The sequence below is a fragment of the Malaya genurostris genome, chromosome 1 (assembly GCF_030247185.1).
Source record: "Malaya genurostris strain Urasoe2022 chromosome 1, Malgen_1.1, whole genome shotgun sequence".
In the NCBI taxonomy this organism is placed as follows: Eukaryota; Metazoa; Arthropoda; class Insecta; order Diptera; family Culicidae; genus Malaya; species Malaya genurostris.
The window spans coordinates 45,729,481-45,754,849 of NC_080570.1; the positions used below are offsets into that span (position 1 = coordinate 45,729,481).

Consider the following 25,369-nt stretch of genomic DNA (forward strand, 5'->3'; position numbering starts at 1 on the left):
GGAATCTTCCTAAAAAAAAACTACCTGCGCTGCAGATCCTTCTTTTGCACCGGAGTCGCGTACGTACACGTTCGAGTGAAAACAAGAATGGCTTGTTCGCATTCGTTCGAAAGCATGTGTTCGTCGTATGGTCGATACGGACGTAAGTAAGCATGATGATACAAAATCAGTGAAAAAAACAAGTCAAATAACAAATGATATCAAAGATTTTTATTTACAACTCAAATCTGTACCAGTACTGATAGTTTAAAGTTGGATGGACGTTGTTTTTATGCATGTACGATGTTTAAAAGTGTGATTGATTCGAACGTAAACGGGAATACGAATGAGGCTGAATATTAATAAAAACATGAATTTTTTTCTATGCGAATATTTTGTCTAAAACTGAACTAGAGTCAATTTCAATTGTATTTTTGCTGATACTTTTGATTTCGGGAATGTAGTGCAATATGCGATGTAAGTGTTGAATCACTCTTTTGTAAACCAAGCGATATTATCTGTATAAATTTGTGTCGACAACCAGCTTAAATTCGATTTATTGATTTTTAGTTGGTTTGACGCAGTGCTTCAGCGGTTAGAATAGGTATAGAGCGAGAAGAATAGTGTTTGTCGTCTGATGAACAGAGATGATGTTTGAATATATGATACCGGTCGTGAGGCGGCTAGGATTTAGACCATGGCCCTTATTACCGGTATCACTTTCACTTTCACATTCACTTCACTTACATGTCACTTCACTTGACATGTAGTGGAAAAAACTTATTTTTTAACAAAATGTTGGTGACGTGATGTTCATAATGACATCAAGTACATCCAAGTAATTACTTTTGTCTCTGAAGCGACTTCCGTAATAAAAATTTACATTCATTACACTTTTCACCGTGTAGTGATACCGGTAATAAGGGCCCATGTTCGATGTACGCTTACCAGACCCATTCGTGTAGTAGAGCCGTGTCTATCACAGGATTAGGGTGGCGAAATGGTAACGCATATGTACGGATTGCGTAGGAACGCAGGTTCGATTCCTGTCACTGAGTGTCATCATCTCAAAAAATCATCTTTTCTGTGAGTTTCTCCTTCATTTTGTTTCTTCAATATATGTTTCCACTCAGTCGTTGTAAAAACTGGACAAGATCATTAATGCCACGGCAACTTGTGGTTATTTTATCCAAATCTTATCTGTCCATACACTGCTCTAAAAATATTACAGCCGACATGTTTCCTCATTCCATTTTATTGTGTTTCTACTATCAACCATTAGTTTATAAAGAAATTTTCTTTATTAAAAACATTTTTTACACGACACAACACTAAAATCAGATACAATCAAACTCCCTGTCAAAACACAAGAAAAGCCATAAATTTACATCTATACCCAACTCAGAATAATCTAAAAAAATCACATTCAATATTCTCGATACCCACTACCCTAATACTGCGTACACGATACGACCCTATTTTAAGCCTCGAGTGGTTTGATCCTGACGATGGCACAGCTTCTTGAAAATGGTGCTAGCAATGACGAAGATGACGATGCTGATTCTTGCAGCGATGAAATAGGTTCACGCTGTCATCCCGGAAGCCTGTCATCCGTCCCCTCTTCTTTCGTTGCTGTGGCTGGCTGTTATAAATTCAGCTCATGGTTCTCCGCCTTTAATAACTGATCCTTTAATTGATTGTTTTCCGCCTTGAGCATGCAATTTTCCCGTCGAAGTGCTTTCAGTTTACACTGCAACTCATTGGTCAATGCTGTCATCTCCGTCTTCCAGCGTTCCTGCAGCTCTTGATTGCTTTCCAGCAGCTTCCTCAGTTCATGCTCCCGCTCCTGGCTCGTCCTGGGATCGGATAGTTCGAGGAAGAAATCAAGCAAAGAAAACAATATCAATTTGAATTTCATTTCAGTTCAATAAAACTCACTAAATGTGTAACTGAGCATTACGTATAATTTATTGCCGTGCACCAGCCATTATTAAATTGATGGTTTATTCATAATCCCTCTCTCTCTCTAATGTAAATGTTATTACAAAATCAGAATCTTACTTGCTGATTTCCCGTTCCTTAGTCGTTGTCTTCTGGAATGCTTCCAACTTCAGTTCCATTTCAATCTGCAAGAGAATAATAAATACATTTTCTTGAATCGTATGGGTCACGCTTGTATCTAATTACTGAACCACATAATCTTCATCATTACAATAGTAGAAAAAATTTAAGTAAAATACTTACGATCATTTTGGATGCCGAATGTAGGTCCGCATCCAGATTCTGATTCGTCACAATCAAACTTTTGAATTTCTCCTCCAGCGTGGCTGCCCGCATTTCCGCCTGGCTGGTTTTTTGCTGTTGCACTTCCAGCAAACCTTTCAGCTGCTCTAGTTGCTGCTCGAGCGTCCCAATTCGACCCTCGTAGCCCACCTTCAGGGCATTCATTTCCAGTTCAACTTTGCGGGCCGCTTCCTCCATGACCTGCCCGATGGTTGACGCGAGAAAATTGCATTCCTCCCGAACACTTTCCTCCTGCAGGCGCAGCGAGTTTTTCTCCTCGATGGCCGTATCGGCAATTTGAAGGGCTTCCTGCACTTTGATTAGCGCCAGATTTTCCCGACCCATGTGATGCCGAGCCAGAGCGTTCGCCTGATCCAGCAGTGCTTCCAGGTCGGCGTTTTCCTTCATGACACGTTCGAGTTCCGCGGTTAGACGAGATTCGGAACCGCGCCTCTCCTCGACGGTGGCTTCAAGCTGACGGGCTTCCGACTGCAGTGCTTCACCGCATCCGAGCGAACGGGAACGGAGATGGAGCGCGAAAAGATACAAGTTCATTAGAAATTTTGATGTGCAATCTACGGCTCTAATGCAGTGTGACAAGTTTTTGTTGCCGGTGCCAATTGAAAGCCAATTTCCTGTGAGGACTGTTGAAAATGTGATTTGAGCCAGTTTTTCCCGAGAACAGCAGGGCCGGATTTCGCCTGGCTAGCAGCCATCAATTGCTACAACATTCTCCTCATACCCTCGTATTACATAGTTTTTTAAAGGAATATTGTATGCTTTCTCAAAAGAGCTCAAAATGTTTGGATGAAAGCCAGCAATCATAAAAAAATTTGTTGGGACACATGAATCCCGGGGATTGAATTCGTTTCGCGAGCAATCACAGCCAGTTGTTCACGCTACTATCCTTCGTGAAACAATGTACAATATCATCACGGTTCGGTAGTGTGTTAAGAGTAAACATTTATATGCTTTTTCCTCGAGAATAGAATTTTTAAATAGTTGAGTTTCGATTTTACAAATTACGGTGCAAGATCAGGTAGCAAACCTTTTTCCGATTACTCTCATTTCTATAGGCATTTCAACTACGGAATTAGCTTTTGTTATATCGAACCGCAAGGGGAATCAGAAGGTAAAATAATTAAGGGTTTTCATGTTCCTATCGTATGCCTTCACGTGAGAAGATAACAACGGTATACTGGGACCTTTAGCGTTAGTATAAAAATCAAACAATTCCACGCAAACGATAACTACGGTTGTTCTTATTGTGCAGATTTATATTTAAACTAGTTTTGCTTTTATCATAGAGGAGTCCAGGGCTAAACCGGACACTTTTTGGAAATGGAGCGAAACACCCATTATAACAAGGGTTTAACTCAATATTCAGCTACACTTCAAGCTAATCTAACATGAAGTCATCACAAATAAAATTTGCCGTCATTTGACATCGTATGAGGAATTAAGTCACCTGTAAAATTCAATTTTTTTGGAGCGTAAGCTTGGAAAAATAATATTTTATTTTTTTCGTATCAAGTAGCGATGAACTGACCAACCCACAATTCAAAATTACAGAAATCGCGAGGCCAAACCGGATTATAAAGTTTCACAGAAAAATGTAGAACGAAAACAGTGGGTAATGTTGAAACTTGACACCCTGTTGTACCAAATAATTTATGCTGAAACTGGCGCTACATACAATGAACGTAGGAAATTTAGTTTCAATAAATGATATAAAACAGATTATAAATACACGCACTTGCACTAGCAACAGACAAGTAATTTTTCGGCAGTTTATATTTGGTCTGGCAATGTGATCACACTATTCACAGTTAAATGACTGCAACAGTCAAGTTTGACTGCCGACAGTCAATACTTTGACAGTTTTTTTTTTTTATTTATTCAATAATATAATATAATATTAAGGCACACTGCTTAAGCTCTAAGATGCCAAGGGTATTTACTAATCTTAATTATCGTCTAACTTAAAACTAGAGTAGTATCATTATGTAATATAGTATCTGGCGATCGGTAGTGGCCGGTGAATTGAATTTAGGATGAGATGATTCCAGATGGCGATGGTAATTTTCTATGTTGGCCGCATTCTTCGGTCCGTGAGGGTCCGCGGGAAACACCCCCAGGCTACGAAGGCCCGGCGGGTGGCCCGCATGCTGGTCATTGACTGGAGCGGTCTTCCGGTGATGGTGATGTTACGGAAGAGAATGAAAAAAAGAAGTAAATATTGTGGGAAACGGGGTAAAAAAGGGGTGTGGGAACAAAATGTTTGAAAACGACAGAGATCTAATTAGTTGCCATCGAGATGGTGAAAAAACAGGGAAAGGGGAACGAAAAAGTTAGTGACAAAAAAAAAGATCTTGTTAATTCCAATGAAGATGGTGAACAGGGACGGGGATCGAGAGAATCGGGCGGATGTTAGTGTCGAACCTGTAGGTGGAGATTATATTTTCTGAGCGAGGAATAACACATTACACTTGTATATCAATGTGTTTGAGGTACTGGTATATGAGAAGCATATATGAACTATCCCGACTCGCCAACACATCCCGAACCGGCACCTCAGGCGGTCTACCTTGGGCCCTGAGGGATTCCAGTAGCTTCGACCTGGCGTCACGATACTCTACGCACGACCACACGACATGCTCGATGTCCTGATAACCGTCGCCACAGGTGCAGAGCCCGTTCTCCACGATCCCGATACGCCGGAGATGTGCGTTGAATGTATAGTGATTTGACATGAGCCGTGACATAACGCGAATGAAATCACGACTCATGTTCATCCCCTTGAACCAAGGTTTCGTCGATACCTTAGGGATAATGGAGTGTAGCCATCGTCCCAGTTCGTCATTCGTCCATGAAGTTTGCCAACTTTCGAGAGTTTTCTGACGAGAAATACTGAAAAATTCATTGAAGCAGATTGGTCTTTCATAAATATCACCTTCCAATGCGCCCACTTTAGCCAATAAGTCTGCCTTTTCATTGCCCGGAAAGGAACAATGCGAAGGGACCCAGACTAACGATATTAAATAAGACCGTTCAGATAAAGTTCTCTGTTTGATCCGTCAGTGTAAAACACCTTTTCACAGTTGACTGTTCTAAATTTATTATAAAAAATATTTGGGGCCACTTGAGGGCGCACGTGATCCGGAATTCCACGAATTTCTTCTCTCATGGATGTGTCGAAAAACACAGTAGAATCAGAAGTATCCAAGAAATGAGCACGGTTGGAAGCAAACGAAGAAGGATTAATATTCTGAGCCATGTAATCAAAATACAAGGACATAAAACGGGTTTGAGAATTAAGCTCAACTAACCTTTCGAAGTTTTCAATCACCAGAGGATTCAAAATGTCGCATCGAATGAGCAAACGATATGAGAGATCCCAGAACCGGTTTTTCAGTGGAAGAACGCCTGCCAGCACTTCGAGGCTCATCGTATGAGTCGATTGCATGCAACCCAAGGCAATACGCAAACAACGATACTGAATTCTTTCCAGCTTGATGAAATGAGTGTTCGCCACTGATCGGAAGCAGAAGCATCCGTATTCCATCACGGACAATATCGTTGTTTGATACAACCTGATCAGGTCTCCTGGGTGGGCACCCCACCATGATCCGGTTATTGTACGAAGAAAGTTGATTCTCTGCTGGCATTTTTGTTTCAGATACCTAATGTGACATCCCCAGGTGCCTTTGGAGTCGAACCAGACCCCGAGATATTTAAATGTGAAGGCCTGAGCTATGGTTTCACCCCCTAGTTGAAGCTGTAATTGTGCTGGTTCTCGCTTCCTCGAAAATACAACCAGCTCAGTTTTCTCCGTAGAGAACTCGATACCCATTTGAAGAGCCCATGATGATAAGTTGTCGAGAGTATCTTGTAATGGTCCTTGGAGATCGGCAGCTTTGGGTCCTATAATAGACACAACGCTGTCGTCGGCAAGTTGTCTTAGCGTGCAAGATGTGTTGATACATTCATCGATATTACTTACGTAAAAATTGTATAAAAGGGGGCTTAAGCATGAGCCCTGAGGAAGACCCATGTAGCTGAATCGTATTGTCGACAAATCACCATGTGCAAAGTACATGTGTTTCTCGAACAATAGATTATATAAAAAGTTATTCAAAACTGGTGAAAGACCATGCTGATGCAACTTCTCAGATAGAATTTTTATAGAAACTGAATCGAAAGCCCCCTTGATGTCTAGGAAAACTGACGCCATTTGTTCTTTACGAGCAAATGCCATTTGAATTTCTGTTGAGAGCAACGCAAGACAATCGTTCGTTCCTTTGCCCCTGCGGAAACCAAATTGTGTATCTGAAAGTAAACCATTAGTTTCGACCCAATTGTCTAGACGAAACAGAATCATTTTTTCGAACAATTTCCGGATACAGGAAAGCATAGCAATCGGCCGATACGAATTGTGATCGGAGGCTGGTTTCCCTGGTTTTTGGATGGCGATAACTCTGACTTGTCTCCAGTCGTGTGGGACAATATTACCCGTGAGGAACTTGTTGAATAAATTCAGCAAGCGCCTTTTGGCGGGGTCAGGCAGATTTTTCAACAAGTTGAATTTTATTCTGTCTAATCCCGGGGCTTTATTGTTACATGACAAAAGTGCAAGTGAAAGCTCTACCATCGAAAACGGTGATTCGTTTGTATTTGGTGTCGCGGCGCGGGTGATCTTCTGTTCCGGAACAGAGTCTGGGCATACTTTTTTAGCGAAATCGAATATCCAGCGGTTGGAGTATTCCTCGCTTTCATTCGTGGTGTTATGGTTGCGCATTCGTCGGGCTGTGTTCCAAAGAGTGCTCATAGATGTTTCTTTCGTTAAGCCGTCTATAAACCGACGCCAGTAACCGCGTTTCTTGGCTCTAATCAAGTTCTTAGTTTTAACGTCTAACGCCGCGTAATTCCGGTAATTATCAGGTGTTCCATTTTTTCTGAATTTTTTATACGCGGAGGCTCTCTCCGCGTTTAAATTTGTGCACTCATTGTCCCACCACGGGTTGGGAGGACGGATGTTAGTTTTTGCGCCGGGTACACGTTTCGTCTGAGCTTGAATCGCAGTATCGAGAATCAAGCCAGCCAAAAACGTGTACTCTTCCTCCGGAGGAAGTTGTAGAGTTCTTTCAAGTTTCTCAGATATCGAGGTCGCATAGCTATTCCAATCAATATTTCGTGTGAGGTCATACGAAACATTGATTGTCTTCGATGGTTTTAAGCCGCTGGTGATTGATATTACGATCGGTAGATGATCACTACCGTGGGGATCAGGAATTACCTCCCACGTGCAATCCAACCGTAGCGATGTCGAGCAAAGGGATAAATCCAGCGCACTTGGTCTTGCTGGTGGTGCAGGAATCCGTGTCATTTCTCCCGTATTCAAGATTGTCATATTGAAGTTGTCGCAAATATCATGGATCATAGCTGATCTGTTATCGTCGTGAAGACAGCCCCATCCCGTACCGTGTGAGTTAAAGTCTCCTAAAACCAACGTCGGTGCGGGAAGGAGCTCTATGATATTACTGAGCCGCCGATGCCCAACCAAGGCTCTAGGGGGAATGTAGATGGAAGCAATACAAAGGTCCTTACCTTTGATTGTAACATGACATGCGACAACTTCAATACCTGGTATCGAGGGGAGGTTAATTCGATAAAAAGAATAGCACTTTTTGATCCCTAAAAGTACTCCTCCATAGGGAACATCTCGATCCAGGCGAATAATGTTAAAATCGTGGAAGTTTAAGGATATTTCAGAAGTTAGCCAAGTTTCGCACAATGCAAATGCGTCACATTTCAGATCATTTACTAGAAACTTAAAAGAATCTATTTTTGGGATGATACTTCTGCAATTCCACTGTAAAACAGTGATTAGATCCGTGACCTCGGTGGATGATTTAGCCATCGAAGGATACAATCGCTGAGAGAAGGGGCCAATTTGCAGTCAACTGCTTCAAATATGTTTTTACTGTTGGCATGAAAGCAATTAAAATGCTTCTAAGAGGGTCTGAAATATTGAAAGTTGTAAAAATCCAGTCCACAACATCAGAGAACTTGATAAGTCCAGCACCTAGTTGGTTCTCTGGTAGATTTTCTGGGACGCTTGGGGATTTTGTAGTCCCGGGAAGTCGTGGGAATTCCATCTCGGAATTGAGTTTTCCGAGACCAGGAGCTTTTTGCTTCGGTGTTGTGTCCCGATTCCCGTTAGCTGTAACTTTTCGAAGCCCTTCGGAAGACACCTTCGAACCCTTACTAGGTAGCTTATGAGAGGATTTATTTATTCTTTTCCTACAGCTATGAGGGACCGCCGAAGATGGACCTTCCAAAGGGTCGTCAGAATCGCTCTCGTCAGTTGACAAGCAGGCATATGGGTTCGTTGTCTGTTTAGGAGGGGTGGCACTTTTAAGCATCTCTGCGAAAGAACGCTTGGAGTGCTCCATTAGGGAACGCTTCATTCGATCACCTCGCAGTTTGTAAGCGGGACAATCAGAGAGGTCATGCGGACCCTCCTTACAGTAGAGACACTTTTCAGCATCCTTACCGCAAGAGCCGTCCGCATGAGCTTCCCCACAGTTAGCACAACGTGGCTTATTGCTGCAATGGGTAGCTGTATGCCCCAGTTGTTTGCAATTAGTACAGTTCATTACTCGGGGTACGAATAGGCGAACAGGCAAACGAACCCGGTCCAAGAGGATGTAGTTGGGCAAAGCAGAACCGGCGAAGGTCACACGATAAGAGTCTGATTGGGGATAGGACTTTGTTCCATCCCCGGCGATCGATACTGAATGCAATCGCTTGCAATCCAGTATCTTGACATTCTTAAGTGAGGGGTCTTTAAAACAACCCGCCCCGTACTTAAGAACGTCCTCGCAAGTCAAACTCGAATTGGTGACCACACCGTCGATTTCGACTTCGCGAGCTGGCACGTAGACGCGGTACTCCCGCGTAAAAGGATCATTTTGAACGAGCTCATTAGCCTGTTTTGAACTGGTAAACAGGACCCTGAGCTTGTCTGGACGTATCTTATCAAAACTTTTTATAGTATTGTATCGCGAGGACAGGTCCCGCGATATTTTTAAAATATTTAATTTTTTTTCTTTCGATTTGGTCCGGAAATAGACCGCATAAGGACCGGCCGGTAGTGCGAGCCCATCCGGATAGCTCTTTATGCGAGACTTTTTATAGTCAAGGGAAGTCTCCATTTGATCATCGGGAACGGGGGGGTCAGAATTTACACTAGACATGTTGCGGAGCTACCTCCGCACAGAAATAAGTGAATCGGGGAGAAATAGAACAGTCGAATGCAGGAAGGAAAAAAAAACTAAATAATGATACTTAACTTAAATCCAACGGGGGCCACCAAGGCCTAGCCCTCGTCGATCGGCGTATCGCCGCTGCGATGGTGTGCAAAAAACCTCCGAGAGGAAAAAGCACACTCTTTTTTAATCCGCACAGTGATATCACGTACACCGCTGGGCCTGTTTTGATCGATCGAACAATCACCGGCTAACGGTACTGTTTCGATCGTCCGCTCACAACAATACACTGCTTCAGTATATAATGTGCATAAAACCTCTCACAGGAAAAAGCACTATTGTCTATTACACAATAGCAATCTAGTTTTGATCGTCCGGTCACTTTATCACACACGGCACTGGTTTTCAACGCTTTCGCAGTAAACACAAAGCACGTCCGTTCACTCGGAAGGTTGAAACGGCAATGTATACTTTGACAGTTGTTATGTTTGACTGTGACAGACTTTTTGAGCATGTCTGTATTGTGATTACATTGATCAGACAAATAAAACTGGTTACAGACCTAAATATAGGGAGTGGGCTGTTTATTGCAGTTTTTCTGCAAAAAGTGATCACATTGGAAGAAAGTTTGTGGGGCAGAGAACATTTCACGGAATATTGCATTATGATAAAATATCGATCTGGTCTCACAAACGGAAGTTCGTTGCGTTGCTACTTGGTGTGTTGTGTTTGGAAGCAATTAAAGATGAAATATAAATGTGCTCCGGTTTTTTTTACCTTTTTTATAAATATCAAAAATAGGTATAAATTAGCTAGTAGCTAAAAATTATTTATTAATCAAGTATGAGGTGAGCGTGTTTTTGTTAAAATGAAACGTTTATTTTGAATGACAAAAAAATAGTCGAAATAGTGACCATCTTTCTGGGAATTTGTGGATACCTCTACAATCAGACATCCCATTTTCGACTTCGTAGGAATTGAAATGGTGCAAAGTCAATGCGTGGCTATTCGATAGCTTGGTTTTCACTGATTTAGTGTCATTTGATACAAATAGTATACAGAAATGAATGAATACGACGGTGAGGGAGAAGCTCCCAGTAAAATGCTTTGATTGTATCCTTCCTGAACTTTGAAACTGATTTTGATTTGACTCTGCAGTATTTTTCTTCAAATGCAAACATAATTCTAATGCTTTCCCCAAACCATCTCTTTCTAATACAAAATTCGACAATTTTTGAATGATGAAAACATACGATGTTGTTTGTTCTATGGCTATGATGTATATTGGATATGTTTAGCAGATGTCATAACAACAACAAAAATTGAGATTCTTTCACATCATATGTTCATTATTTACACGTTTGTGTCTTAACGCTCACATCATACGGGTATATCTTCTATTACTAAAAAAAAATCCATAGTGGCACCGAGATCGAAAGCGTGGAAAAATATGTTTCACAATTGTTGAGTATTTTTCACGCAACAAATACATTTTCAATATATTGTAAATGGAGTAGTAGATTCAAAAATCAAATGCAATGAAAATCGATAGAATCATCCTACCTCCGTAAATATGACAATTAAAGAGTTGAAATTTTGGGAAGGTTGTCTCCAGTCCAAACTCTTTCAAATATGGTATAACGGTATGAATTCGCTTTGGGGCAGAGTTCAGATTTTGACAGATCCATAATTTTATTACCAAACGCTTTGTAATCAATTCAATTATCAAACTAATGAACGAACGATAAGCTATTGGAAATTCGGTAAATATTTACAAAATCTAGAAAAAATTTCAAATAAGTACATTTTCTTTTACCGTTAAGCATTTTTTAATTTGGAGTAGTTAATACTTTTTTCATTAATTCTTTATTTAATTTTTCATAATTATTTCATCCAAGTACAAAGCAAAACGTTCCAGTACTATGCTTCTGGAGATCCGTTGCACTTTATCGTGAAGGAGGAGCTCGAAAAATTCAGTAGTAATTTCTATTAAGAATTCTACGAAATATGCGATAAGCTTCATTATTTCGACCAGAAATGACGACATTGACAACGCGGTTCGGTGAGAAGCTAGTACACGTTGTTAAGAGTTAGAATTGGGGACCAATACTCGTTAATCGATTTCGATCGATTTTAAGTACTTTTTTGTAAAATAAACAATATTTGTGTATAAAACTAAAGAGCCACAGCATCATATACAAGGAGCCTTGGGCTATTCCCGGCTTCCTGATTCTGAAATAGTGGTCATATACTCAAAAATGAAACTCACTCACATTTCGTAGAGGTCGCTTGACTGATATTCACAAATTTAGGTGAAAATAAAAGGCCAAAACTCCTGAGCTTCTGAACTTTGCGCGGATGCTTGGTGTTTGAAATTTCATTTTTGCCATTTCCAAAATTATAAATATTTAAAATTTAAACCCTCGTTTAAAGTACGATGGCCGAATCATATAAAATCTTATAAAATTGACTAAAATCAATACAGTTTGTAAGTCATGTTAACATATGGTCATTCAAACCGACCTCATTTACACCGGTTGCAGAAGTACCTGCAATAGCAAAACTGTTTCATTTTGTTGGTTGTGCTAATTGATTTTTTTTTTGTTTTCTTTCAAGAAGCAATAAAAATTATTTCGAAGAATACCACATATATGAGAATGTGACAATATGAGTAATACGAGAAAGCCATCAATACAGCACTAGGTGGATTAAAACAGGTTTTTTATTACTATCTGGTTTCTACACATTAGAAAATAATTGATCACGAAACCAACCCTCTTGGGGAAATCCACGTGTACTCACTTCTCACACTGGTGCTGGAACGTTTTGCTTTGTGTTTGGATGTAATAAACAAGTTTTTGGTTGTCATAGAATCTGTGGCAGACAACTTCTGCACAACCGTTTCAGAAACAGTCAAATTCGTCTGTACAGTCATCAACTGTTTGTCTGTCAACTATGATAACACTGTGATTACATTGTCACAGATAATCTGCACAAAGTGACTGCATACAGATGGACACTCAAGCCGATTTTGACTGCGTGCAGACAACTGCGAACCGATTACACTATGCTACAGTCAAACTGCACAAGTTTGTGCAAATAAACTGGCTAATGTAATCGTACCTTAAGAAACCCTGTGATTTTACATATTATTAGATGCACATAAATGGAGCAAATTTACGTGGAAGAACATTCAATATTGTGTCTTAAATTCCATAACATGAAATTTACTGAAAAAAAATTCTGATAGCGACCGCCGCGACTTGAACCGAGAATCATTTTGGTGTGTTGATACCATCACACCAACAAAATTTGAATTTCACAGGTGATTTAATCCATTATACGATGTAATTCATTAAGACCTAATTTGTCAAATGACGGCAAATTTCATTTATGACGACTTAATGTTAAATTAGCTTGAATTTCACTGATTTCGACTGTAACTTGCATTCTGCTGGCACGTGCGATTGTATGAATTCAAATGCACCTTTTGACCACCAATCAAATGTGTGCTTCTGTGGTACAGTCGATTAACAGACATACATTGCGATCCAATGATTTTCGGTTCAAGTCACGGTGGTTGCTATCAGTATTCTTTTTTTTTTTATTACAATGCATTTCATTTCATGCAATCTCAGACACAATCGCCCTTATTCTGAGTAACGACGTATTGGTTTTTCGATCGAATTGGTTCGATCGAATCCTAGCTACCTTTGATTTAGCTAGCGTTATAGTGGTTTTCAGCTGGACATAGAATGCGACGGAATCGTCGCAGGATAGCGAAATAATGAGCGTCAGAGCCACTGATGCCAGGTTTGCAGATTGGTATGTAAATTTGCAATTTCGTTTGTTAGCAGACTTTGCAATTAAGCCGACTTTTTTGCAGATTTTCGAAAGTTTTATAAACAATCGTCCTTTTTAATGACTTTTGCTATTACTGTAGGGTTTTCGTTTGGTTTTTTCGTCATACTTCTAACTATTGAGGTCGCATAGGACCATTTCTAATACGCAGGCGCCTAAAGTTTCACTTGGCATCGCTGCCAGAGAATTGGACAGTTGTTTCAACCCCTTCGCTGTCTGTTGTATTGAAATTAACTAGCATTAAGCCAAAAGAAAAATTAATCGGCTGTTGGATTGAGGCAAATTGCATTTTGAACTGGTAAAATTCCTTAGCGACAGTTGTTATTTCATTATTCATCGAAAGCATCAACAAATGTATATCTGTCAAAGACGACCAACTTTTTAGAGTAGACAAATAGCACAATCGAATAAAACACGAGGTTTTGAAAACTAAGGCGTCGATGAATACAAAATATAAATGAAAAGGGAACATACTAAGCACAAAATAACCATTATGTACGATTCAGACGATCCGTCTTTATTTGTCACAGTCAATCTCCGTCAACATTAATTACATGCATTCTTATGAAGCCATTCACACGTAACGTCACCGTCACGGAACGTCTTGACGGACGGAGCATGTGAACGTTCTGATAAAGAAAGTATTAAACTAATTTTGATGGAAGCTGACGTTCCGGTGACTGTGACGGAAGGAGGTGGATCGTCTGAATCGTACATTATGTCAAATGAATAGCATACGCCTAAAAAATCCGTGCAAGTTGTAGCCGTAATCTACCACATACGCATTATCAATATGAATTCATTATGACTGAAGTTTTCTTAATAATAAATAAAAATCGCAATCTTTTCTAGCCGACAGTGAAAATCACTATATTAAGAATACGAATGAAATACGATAAAAAAAAAACGATACGTCGTTATTCAGAATAAGGGTGAATATTAAATGTTCTTCCACGTAAATTTGCGTGAACTGCGACGCTCCATTTATGTGCATCTAATAAGATGTAAAATCACAAGGTTTTTTTCGAAGTGTGCAATATCTGTATCAAGTGGAAAGTTATGTGTCCATTTCAGCCCCACTTTTTTAACTGACTTAGCCCAGCGCAGACAATTCATTTCGGAGACGAAATTAAAGCTTCATTTTCCACGCAATTAAAACACTTAATAATCACTGGATTCAGCACGATATGAGCTTTTAAAAGCACTAACATAACCGTCGTTTGGATGCATAGATATCAAATATACCCAAGAAATGTGTGATAAACGTGCACGTTTTTTTAAATGAACACGATTGACGCCAAACGCCAAAGCAGACTTTCAAGTTAGCTAATCTTCCCTTTGCAAGAAAGTTCACGTGAAACGGAAAAAAAACTTTTAGTGATATTTGAATGTTAAGTTTGATGTAGAACTACGTTTTTATTTTCCGTAAAATTTTGAACTGTCGATGAATCTAATTCATCTTTGACAACTATCGGTGATTTGTTTTCACTGGAATGACAAAGAACACAATAGAATGATACAAGAATAATATGGAACAGAATGGAATGATACAGAATGAACATGTAAACAAACCACTGATAGCTGTCGAACGAAGTTCATTCGGTTCAATTTATGAGGCTATGTCATTTTCGTGCAAAAACTAAATGTCATTTTGTATATGTACGCGTACAGTCTGTTCAACCGGGTTATCTTCTAAGTTGTTTCATCACACCCTGAGTAGTACAATAGGTAGTGCGTACTGTTACAAAGTTTAACTTATGTCGTTTTCGCTTGAGAAAATTAAAACTGACCCAGGGTAGTTTCATCAAACAAACACTTTTCAGAAACTGTGTTGATTTCGCACTTAGCAACGAGGGTTTGAGTAAAACTGATTTAAAAACCTGGTTCGAAACTGACTTCATTTTCAGTTCAACAACGTTGAAACTAGGTTCGAAACTGACTTCAAACAAACAGTTTGACAGCAGTTAGAGTGGAAACTGGGTTAGGTTTGACATCAAGCGAAAACGACATTAATTTATGGCAACCTACGTCATACCGAATCCACGAAAAAGTGGACTATAGAAGGTACTATGATGGTTGGAAGCACAGGAAGCTCCATCTTTGATGTCGGTATGTAAACGCTGAATAACTTTTACCAACCGAGCGATTGCATCAGATATGTTTTGGAAACGTCAATTCAGTACCATTTTTGCCATGGATCGATTCACACGCGCTGAAATAGTGTTATTTTGTAATGGCTAATAAAGATGGCCACTTAATTGATATTGTTTTCAGAAACTAGTCCAAAAAAATCTAAGGAACCAAACTGAATAAAAATATATCACTTATAGAAATCGATTGTTTATTCTCAAAGTTATTGTTAAATACCGACATAAAAGATGGAGAACCCTGTAATACCTAGTTTTTCACCTAATTTACTCACAGGAATAACATTTTGAAAAATATATAAATTTCAACTTGGTGCAAGTTGACTAGTAAATATGAACAACAGCCTACATTTGCAGAAGACTTAACAGATTCAACAAAAAAAAACAAAAAGAACAACTATTAAACGGCATAAACCAGTTTGAAGTTCACCATAAATGCGAAAGAGTATGAAGTGAATTTGTGAGACGAGGTAAGCCATTGAAATCCGCCATGTAAATTGCATTTATCATGCAAACTAAATACTAGGTGAGCGATTTTGTGGTGAAACGGCCCTCCTTCAGACATTGACTCCAAAACTAACGTCGTTGTGGTATGTTAGAGATCCAACCTAAAGAGAATGTTTGTATGTAAGTACACACAAAATGTTTTATTGCGGTCATTGGTAATAGTTTTTGTAACCTTTAAAAAAGATTATTCAGTGGTCAGTTCGGTGAAAATTCCATTTACTGAAAGTTCGATGGAGTAGCACTAGAAATCTATCTGCCATAATTTGTCAACTTGTTCATCAATCAATACCGAAGTTTGACAAAAATGACAAATAATACGCTGCTATACGAACATCATAAACTATTAAGTAAATAATACTTTGGCCTGACAAAGCCAAAAACACGCCATCTGTCTGTCAGACCAGGGACTTATTGACTAACGAGTTACTACTGCTTTTCATGCGTACGCGACAAAATCTGGACACCCCGAAATACGAAAAACTTTGGAAATACTTTAACAAAATTCGTGAAATATTCCGCAAACTGATGAACGTATGTCAGATCATTGTGTGAAATCAATTGTTTGTGATACAACAAGCTTTTAGATCAAAGATGGCGTCGAAAGAAGAGCAAGTACCCAGTAAATCCGAACATCGGACGCATCGTGCAAGAAAGCTTTTGATTGCGTTTCGAGCTTACAGAGTGTATCGGTAGAACAAAAAGTGAAGAAATACCAAAGCAGAGAGCGGATGTCTGATACTCAGGGGATGGGATATATCGGGGTTGGATTTACAACTCCGAACATAGGACCAGAGTTTTTCTGGCCCTAAGAGGCGAATGACCTTAAGTTTAAAGCCTCTATGATCGAAACAAAAGAATGTATTTCACATCCTATCGGGGAGACGTCGGCTCGAAAATGCCTTGTTTGATATTCCTTCGCTCTGTTTCTCTAGCGATACATAATGTAAACATAAAGCTTTTTCAGGGCGACGCGGTTGATGCAAATGGTGCAGAATTGTCCGATGACGAACCGATCGAAGCGCTACGATCGGCCCCATATCGTGCTCAATCGGTCCGATAATCGGGCCGATGATCGGACTTATACGGGTCGACAAATTTCACTGGGTACGAAAAGCAATTGCGGGCGGTCGCTATGAAAAACCGGATCTGTCAGTAGGAAAACTTGCAAAAAAAGCTTGATTTTCCTGCAAGCACAGTCCATGACGTTGTTAAATCTTTCGATACACGCTTGACAACAACCAAGAAGGCTGGGAGTGGAACAAAAACGGATCTCAGGAACTAACGGAAGGACGCGAAAATGAAGCAAATATTGAGACTATCTCTTTCGGTACGTAATGTAAATATAAATATCTCCAACTTTCGTGCATACTTTCAAGCACCTGCAAAGTATAAAGAGGTTCAAGGTGAAAACTGAACCGAATCGTGATTATAAACAGAATATGGCGGCAAAAACCTAGGCTGCAAATATTAGGCGAGGTTTGCCTGCGTGATAATGGACTTCAAGCAGCTTCCCTGAATGTCTTTTTCAATGCCATGCAACGAAACGGAGTAGGGGAGCATTTTATGAAGAAAACGAAAAAGGCCAAATTTCTCAACACAATATGTTGTTTGACAGGGAATATGCAGCTGTAGTCGAGCAATTCAAAGCTTCATCGCAACCGAAACGGTGAACAAAGAAAACTACCGTGAAGAATGCCTAAAGAACGATATTTACCATTCCTATGCAGCCATGGCGCTCTCTCGCGATTCTGGTAGGATTTGGTATCTTGTCACTACGCCAAAAATATTTTGGAATTGTATAAAGCGAATGGAGTTCATGTTGTACCGAAAGAGGTGAATTCTTCTAACTGCCCGGATGGGATCTAAAGAGCGGTATTGGGCTCTCGTGAAGAGAGAACTTTCTCAATATAAACAGCAAGCTACAACTATAGAAAAATTAACAATTAACTGAACAAAAAATGCATCTTGGATTGAATTAACATATAACAGACAATTTCGTAAAAATTGAAGCGCAACTCAAAAACTGCGTGACTCAACGGGGCAGAGAGATGGCAGTCGAATGGGGCCAGACCTGGTGAGTAAGCCGCATGGTCAAGTATTTCTTACTGGAAACTTCCCCGCATATTTTGAACGAAGATACATTGTCGTGGAGTAAAATTCCTCGTAGGCGTTCGGAAATTGCTTGCTATTCAAGTGACAGTGCCTCTGCAAGCTGTCGTTGCGTTTGCATATTATCTTCATCCAATAATGCTTGCAAATCGGCATGATGAAACCATTTTCGTTCGCCGGAGCAACGCCGCACGCGGTAAAATCGAAATATCAGATCGGCTCAAAAGTTCGTATCGTTTCTATGAGAGGGCGCCACTAGAATTAAATCCATACCATTTTCAGTTAGTACCAACCTTCAAAAGATACGTGTATAAATTTGACAGCTGTCTGATTATTAGTTTGTGAGATATTGCATTTTGAGTGAAGCTACTTTTGTTATTGTGAAAAAAATGGAAAAAAAGGAATTTCGTGTGTTGATGAAACACTACTTTTTGATGAAAAAAAGTGCCGCCGATACCAAAAAATGGCTTGATGAGTGTTATCCAGACTCTGCACCGGGCGAAGCAACAATTCGTAAGTGGTTTGCAAAATTTCGTACTGGTCAAATGAGCACCGAAGACGATGAACGCAATGGACGTCCAAAAGAGGCTGTTACCGATGAAAACGTGAAAAAAATCCACAAAATGATTTTCAATGACCGTAAAGTGAAGTTGATCGAGATAGCTGACACCCTAAAGATATCAAAGGAACGTGTTGGACATATTATTCACGAATATTTGGATATGAGAAAGCTTTGTACAAAATGGATGCCGCTCACAATCGGAGCTCACAATCGATCAAAAACAACAACGAATTGATGATTCTGAGCAGTGTTTGGAGCTGTTATATCGAAATAAAACCGATTTTTTTCGTCGATATATAACAATGGACGAAACATGGCTCCATCACTTCACTCCGGAGTCCAATCGACAGTCAGCTGAGTGGACTGCACGCGATGAACCGAACCCAAAGCGTGGAAAGACTCAACAATCGGCCGGTAAGGTTATGGCTTCTGTATTTTGGGATTCGCATGGTATAATTTTCATCGACTACCTTGAAAAGGGAAAAACCATCAACAGTGACTATTATATAGCGTTATTAGAGCGTTTGAAGGACGAAATTTAAAAAAAAACGGCCTCATTTGAAGAAGAAAAAAGTTTTGTTTCATCAAGACAATGCACCGTGTCACAAGTCGATGAAAACCATGCTGATTCTCCAGATTTGGCCCCCCAGTGACTTTCCTGTTCTCAGACCTCAAGAGAATGCTCGCTGGTAAAAAATTTAGAAGCAATGAAGAGGTAATCGCTGAAACTGAGGCCTATTTTGAGGCAAAGAACAAATCGTACTACAAAAATGGTATCGAAAAGTTGGAAGATCGCTATAATCGCTGTATCGCCTCTGATGGCAATTATGTTGAATAATAAAAACGAAATTTGGCAAAAAATGTGTGTTTCTATTAAACGATACGAACTTTTCAGCCGAACTGTTATTTCTCTGTGAATATTAGAAATCTCAATTTAGCAAGTGAAGAAAAACGTCGATGAATGATTCGACTTTGGTTTCAAATCCTATTTATAAATTATCGTATATTGTCGGATCAATTTTTGAATTTTTTATTTCCAGTTGTGAATGGTTCGGAAACCATCTATAATAAAGAAAATAAAAAGTTTCGCCCTTCCTTACTAGCAATTGAAGTATCGCCCTGTTTGTTGGCATGGAACACGGCGGGCGAAATTTACGTAAACAAATGGAATGACAGTTTCGCCTTTTATAGTTCTTTGTATTACTAAGATTGAGGTTTTGAGTAGGATTTTGAAACATTTATTAGTAGGTGAGAGAAATTCGATTTGTTTACTTTTGTAAGATGGGCGAATCACAACTCATTTCACAAATTCGAAGAATCAGAGCGCGATTGTCAAATGAAATGACACGGTTTAACGTTTTCAAAACAGCCACACAAAACATAGAAAGCCATCTATCGCAAGAAATCAGAAATTTAGTTTTTGCAGACTACAACTTTTTACTTCGCTCTCCAAAAACGGTTTACGTTGTTGAATTAGTAAAAATATACTTTCTATCTTAGGATTTCTGCCATTATAAAACAATGCAAGACAAAGCACCGAACTTTAATTTACGATACAATTATTGTAGCTTTGCAAGAGTCTAACTCAAATACCGGTAATTTGTCATACAGCGCCTATCATATTTTATTCACTTCCATTTAATTCCGCTGCCCTTTGAAGTTTCACCACGTTGGTACAATTTAATCAGTTTTTCGTTCGGAGGGATATTTTCTTGTTTAGCACGCTGCGGAGCAAACATCGAAGGCGGGAAAGACACAAACACAGAATAAACATACCTACCAGTATAATCCCGCTCCAGAGCTTCGAAGCGTTCCCGCTCGGTTGCGCCGGTTGCCTCCAGGCGTTTGTTTTCCTCGGTTCGTTGATTCAATTTTGAGCGCAGCGTCAGTAGGTTCTGCTCGAGCAGCTGGAGTGCCGCCGCGTATTGCTGCCGCAGGACGTGTATACTTTTCGGCTGTTTCAGCTGCCGGCGATATTCGCCTATTTCCAGTTCGAGTATTTGGATTGTTCGTTGAGAGCTTTTCCACAGACTCTGGAGTGTATTTTTTTCCTGGAATGGGAATGAGACTAGCAGTGGATTCGAATTGTTCGAAAGCAAGCGAACGTGCAAGTGCCACCGGGGGGAGGGGTGGTGGTGCTTTCGCGTACAGCAAGACTATTGATGAAATTCGTCGGAGAACACACACGTGGGAGATACTTGAGCATGCACCGGATAGCGATGGGTGTGTGTGTGTTTTTTTTTCACAAGACAGCAAACGCCAAACTGAATTCCGAATATGTTTTTGAAGGTAAAAGCACGCAATTTTCGTCGTTCGGTTTGATTACGGCGAGAAATTGAGCTTACCTGCCAAACAATATCCAATTGATTCTTCAAATTGTTTATCACTTCATTCGAGACTCGTTTGAATTGCTCCTGATCATGCCGACCAATCTCATCGCTATCGTTTTCACCATCTAAACCGGGCAGTAAATTACTTAGTGAACAAGCAATTTGATCACTCTGAAGTAGCCGCTTGAGATCAGCTTTAATAGTCTCGTGTTCCTGTTTGTAGAATTGAATTTCCTGCTGTATGCTTCGGTACAGGTCATCGATGGTTCTAATTGGATCAGGCTCGGCCGGTGCCGGGTGGGTAACTCTTTCACGACCGTTCAATCGAGGCTGATTTTCATCATTTGAATTACTAGACATTACCGTTCCAGTTAGTAATTTTAGTTTAAACACTATATCAATAAATCTAACGTACACCGGCTGATTTATCAACCTCCCTAGGTTGACATTCTAATTACAGTTTACATAAATAAAACCGATATTTGTTTGGTTCCTATTGGACTGCCATAGCAACGTGAACCCGTGAACCGTAAGCATGGTAACGACTGACACCCCTCGCGAAAAGGACTTGCGCTCAAACCCAAGCCCGGTTTTCTGACCACCCAGTGCGAATCAATACGCTGTCAAACACAAACACTCTTCGGAGTGGACGAAAACAAATCGTCGACGCAAGAAGCAAAGAAAAAAAAAGCTAATCCTCGTGTAATGCCAATCTTCACTAAAAAGTTTTCACCTAAGGTGGCACCTCCGCGAACCCAACGGTTGAACATTGGATGCCCGCCGCAGCAGGAGGACCTCGACGACTTCAAATCTATCCGGCTAAATCTGCTGGACAAACAGCTGTGCTTCGTGGATGGTGTCTGGATGAGTTCGGTCAAAGCGTCGGGAAGCGGTGCCGCCGCCGGAGGTGCTCTGTCCACGACCGCAATCGACGATCTGCTTAGGATGAAACGGAGAGTGAAAACTTTGGAGCAGGAAAATAATCTCTGCCAGGTGAAGCTGGACGTGCTGCTTGACTTACTAACGGAGAAAGAAATTGAATTGAACGCGATGAAAGGTCAATAAAAATAAATTTCCACTGAATGCTCCCAGGTTGTTGGAGGTTTGTTCGTTTGTTAGCGATTTTGGAACCACATCCCGTGCACCGCGACGGTCAAGGTTTATTAGAGATGTAATTAGCAGGGGGATAAGGATATCTGCAATGTGAAACTTTCTTTGTGGATCGATTCCAAGCTAATTGAAAACTGTTCCAATCGGTAAAGTAGTGTAGAGTATTGTTAATCACAAAAAGGCTTGAGGCAAGTCTTTTTCCTCCATTACATAAGAATTTCTTTTTTCGTTGTGCATCTTTTTCGGCTGTCATTCTGACATTGTTCTTTTGCTGCAGTAATTATTTCGAATTGTTCGTTGTAGACAACTCTCTTAGTATTGACTTCGAACTGCTTACGGTTTTACGGTTTGTGGTTGGCTGATTGATTACAATGCTTTCGAAGCAATTATAGAAATTGGATCTACTTGGTGTTTCTACACGAAATAATGCATGGTTAAAACCGTGCATGACAAATGTACGTTATGTACGGATTCAAATTTATCATCTGTTTCGGAGGCGTCCGGAAATCATTGAGAGATTTTCACAGTTTACGGTATCCTTGGATCGCTATCAAAAACAGCCAAAAGATCCACAATATCAGAAAAACACATGAAATATAATTTGTCAACTTGGAAAAACAGATCATTAGTTACTTAGGCTGTGAACCATTTCGCGGTTAATTTTAACTTTTGGTTAAAATCTGACACTCGAGTGGTTAATTTGATGTTGTCAAAAATAACCCTGCTCGAGAGCATGATTATTTTTGACAGATCGATAGTCGTTTTCCAACACTGAAAAAAATCTCGCAATGAAAATTCTAATACTAATTCTTTAGTTGAAAAATAATTTCCAGTGGAAAATAAACCCAAATAACTTTCCGTCCGTCAAATTTTGAAATGGGCCACAGTTTTAGTCAAATTTAACTACTCGACACCAAATAACCACTCAAGTGTCAGATTTTAACCAAAAGTTAAATTTAACCGTGAAATGGTTCACAGCCTTAAAAATACACGTGATACATTTTGAAACAAATTGAAGGTACAGAACGTTCCGCACGGAACGACCTAAATTAGCTCTGCACCTAATTCTTATTACTGTTTTTGAATTAGTTGATTTTAACAAAAAAAAATGCAAAATAACTATTGAACTAGTTGAAATTTATAATTTTTTTTTGCTGAAAAAATATTGTTTTTCAAGAATGTGTTTAGTTGGCGAATATCCTGGACACAAACCAGCAAAATTTCAATCCAACACGAATTCTCATTGGCAACTAATTGTGTCATTACAATCAGAAAATTTGAATCTATCTATCTGTCACCACCCGCATAGCGTTTTGGCTACCTGGGCAGCCATGGACACCAGACGGCTACCAAAATTGATTCAGTGACGGTTGTCAAATCCAATTTGACAAAACAAAGTCGCCTGTATCTAAGTTAGCCGAGCGTTTTCATCTTCTCATCTTCGCTAAAAATGTCAAAGATTTCGATGTGAAAAAATCCTGGTGGATACGTTTGAGTTGTATATCTGGCAGTGGTGAGGCAGTCGGTCACCAGAATGTCTGCCAGCCATATTTTTTCAGCTGGCAGCGTTTAGTCAGCCATCTGGCAGCCATGCGTATGCGGGCATCACTGCTGAAAGACAGCACAAAGAAAACAAAAATTAAATTCGTTTTATTAACAAGTTTGTTAGCCAAAAACTCATGAGAAGTGTCAAAGCAAAACAATCCATTAAAAAGCTAAAAGGAACAGCCTTGTTGAAACTGCTTGCAAATTGTTTTGATGTTTTTCGCATGTGTTACGATGACAAATTATATTATTTAAACTTCAAAACCGAAATTTAAAAAATGTCGTAAACTCTTAATGGAAAGTGTATTTTATTCATTTGTGCGCATTTGATGCGATTGCGCGTAATAACGTTTTTACGTGGAACAGTGAAGTGAGTTTCGAATGGTGCACTCTAAATGTTTATGTTGAACGAAGTTCGTTGTATCTTCCGACCTATATTGTAACTGGTTGTAGTTTTTTCAGCTGAAGGCTATATCGAAACAAAAAGGAAGGTAGTACTTCTTGTATTCGGTTTTCGATTTCCGAGTGCTCAAAGTTTCCGTAGTAAGAGGATCGATTTCGCAAAATCGAATGAAGAAAACAGTGATTTAGAAGAAAAATTTAATGTAAAAGAAGTTTATAATTCGTTTATGTCATTTTCCGTTAATACAACACGGGAAGCCGCTATCGTATTTATACCTGCCAATCAGTGTTGGTGTTTGCCGAAAATTTGACAGAAGCTGCTCGATTTTTATCTATATTCTATACAACATTTTCAATCCGGTAGAAGATGCTACAAGAACTCGAGTCTCTCAATGCATGAACCGCGAGAGAATTTTACTACATTTCTTCGCTCCACTTCATACTCTGAGTATTTCACGGCCCTTAAAAAAATTATAGTCTGATAATGATCGGTGCTGTGTAGAATTTACCAAGAGAGAATCGCAAGTTGACAATTATCGCTGAAAATCGAATCGATGCTTCGACTTGATGATTCTCATACTAGGTTGCAATATACATTTCACATACATTTTCATAGACACAACTTGTACAAAGGTTATATGCACATAGTTAGAATAAGCGGCAATAGTAAAATGATTCTATCGCAATTATCCACTGCCCATACAGAATCGGATCTCGAAACGAGAATAAGCGACCGTTTGTTGCTACAGAGAGAATCCCCACAACAGCGAGCTAACCTATGATTCTCAGACAAATCATCGAGAAAAATTCGCTCTCGCACTGGTGTCTATTCTATGTTACATGAACCATGCCGGTTTTTTGTTGCTGCGATGATATCCGTCTCTCTTTGATGGCATTTATTGAATCGTGTGAAGAGTTGCGAGTGAGCGTTCTTTGATACGATAAAAGCCATCCTTGCTGCCAATATAGCAAAGACAACCGCGACGGTACTAGTGTGCCATCTAGTGGCTAGTAGTCATCACAGTGTTGACGTTTCTTTCGGTGACAGCGCGTCATATAGCTGCTAATTGCAAGAGGCCAATTCATGTTGGTTGAAAACAACATTTTATTTTTCCAATTCTACAAGTAAATTAGTTCCATGGAAATGGAGTGTGCCTTAGCTAAGAAATGACAGCACGTTTAATTGGTTGATTCAACTAAAAAAATCGCCATTTCAACTAATATTTTATCATTATTAAGGGAATGAGAATTAAAAAATCTAAA

The 25,369-nt window shown here is 39.7% G+C and overlaps 2 protein-coding genes across 2 annotated transcripts; one reads left to right on the forward strand and one right to left on the reverse strand.

Moving 5' to 3' along the window:
• Positions 1-1,086: 1,086 nt before the first annotated feature.
• On the reverse strand, positions 1,087-21,684 carry LOC131438471 (calcium-binding and coiled-coil domain-containing protein 1-like). The gene is made up of 5 exons (XM_058608532.1): positions 21,065-21,684; positions 20,500-20,770; positions 2,224-2,759; positions 2,041-2,105; positions 1,087-1,835 (listed from the first exon to the last, which is right to left on the reverse strand). The coding sequence occupies exons 1-5, from the start codon at positions 21,407-21,409 to the stop codon at positions 1,625-1,627; spliced, it is 1,428 nt and encodes a 475-aa protein (XP_058464515.1). The 5' UTR covers positions 21,410-21,684; the 3' UTR covers positions 1,087-1,624.
• Positions 21,685-21,754: 70 nt separating this feature from the next.
• On the forward strand, positions 21,755-22,114 carry LOC131438479 (protein chibby homolog 1). Its single transcript, XM_058608541.1, has one exon. It carries the CDS (start codon positions 21,755-21,757, stop codon positions 22,112-22,114), a length of 360 nt encoding a protein of 119 aa, XP_058464524.1.
• Positions 22,115-25,369: the final 3,255 nt, after the last annotated feature.

Bases quoted from the DNA above. Each gene is read 5' to 3' on its own strand.
- LOC131438471 (XM_058608532.1), bottom strand. From the start codon at position 21,409: ATGTCTAGTAATTCAAATGATGAAAATCAGCCTCGATTGAACGGTCGT. The intron at 2,760-20,499 runs GTAGGTATGTTT...GATGCGGTGAAG, and splicing joins TCTGGAGCGGGATTATACTG to CACTGCAGTCGGAAGCCCGT. The intron at 1,836-2,040 runs GTAAGATTCTGA...ATCCGATCCCAG, and splicing joins AAGGAACGGGAAATCAGCAA to GACGAGCCAGGAGCGGGAGC.
- LOC131438479 (XM_058608541.1), top strand. From the start codon at position 21,755: ATGCCAATCTTCACTAAAAAGTTTTCACCTAAGGTGGCACCTCCGCGA.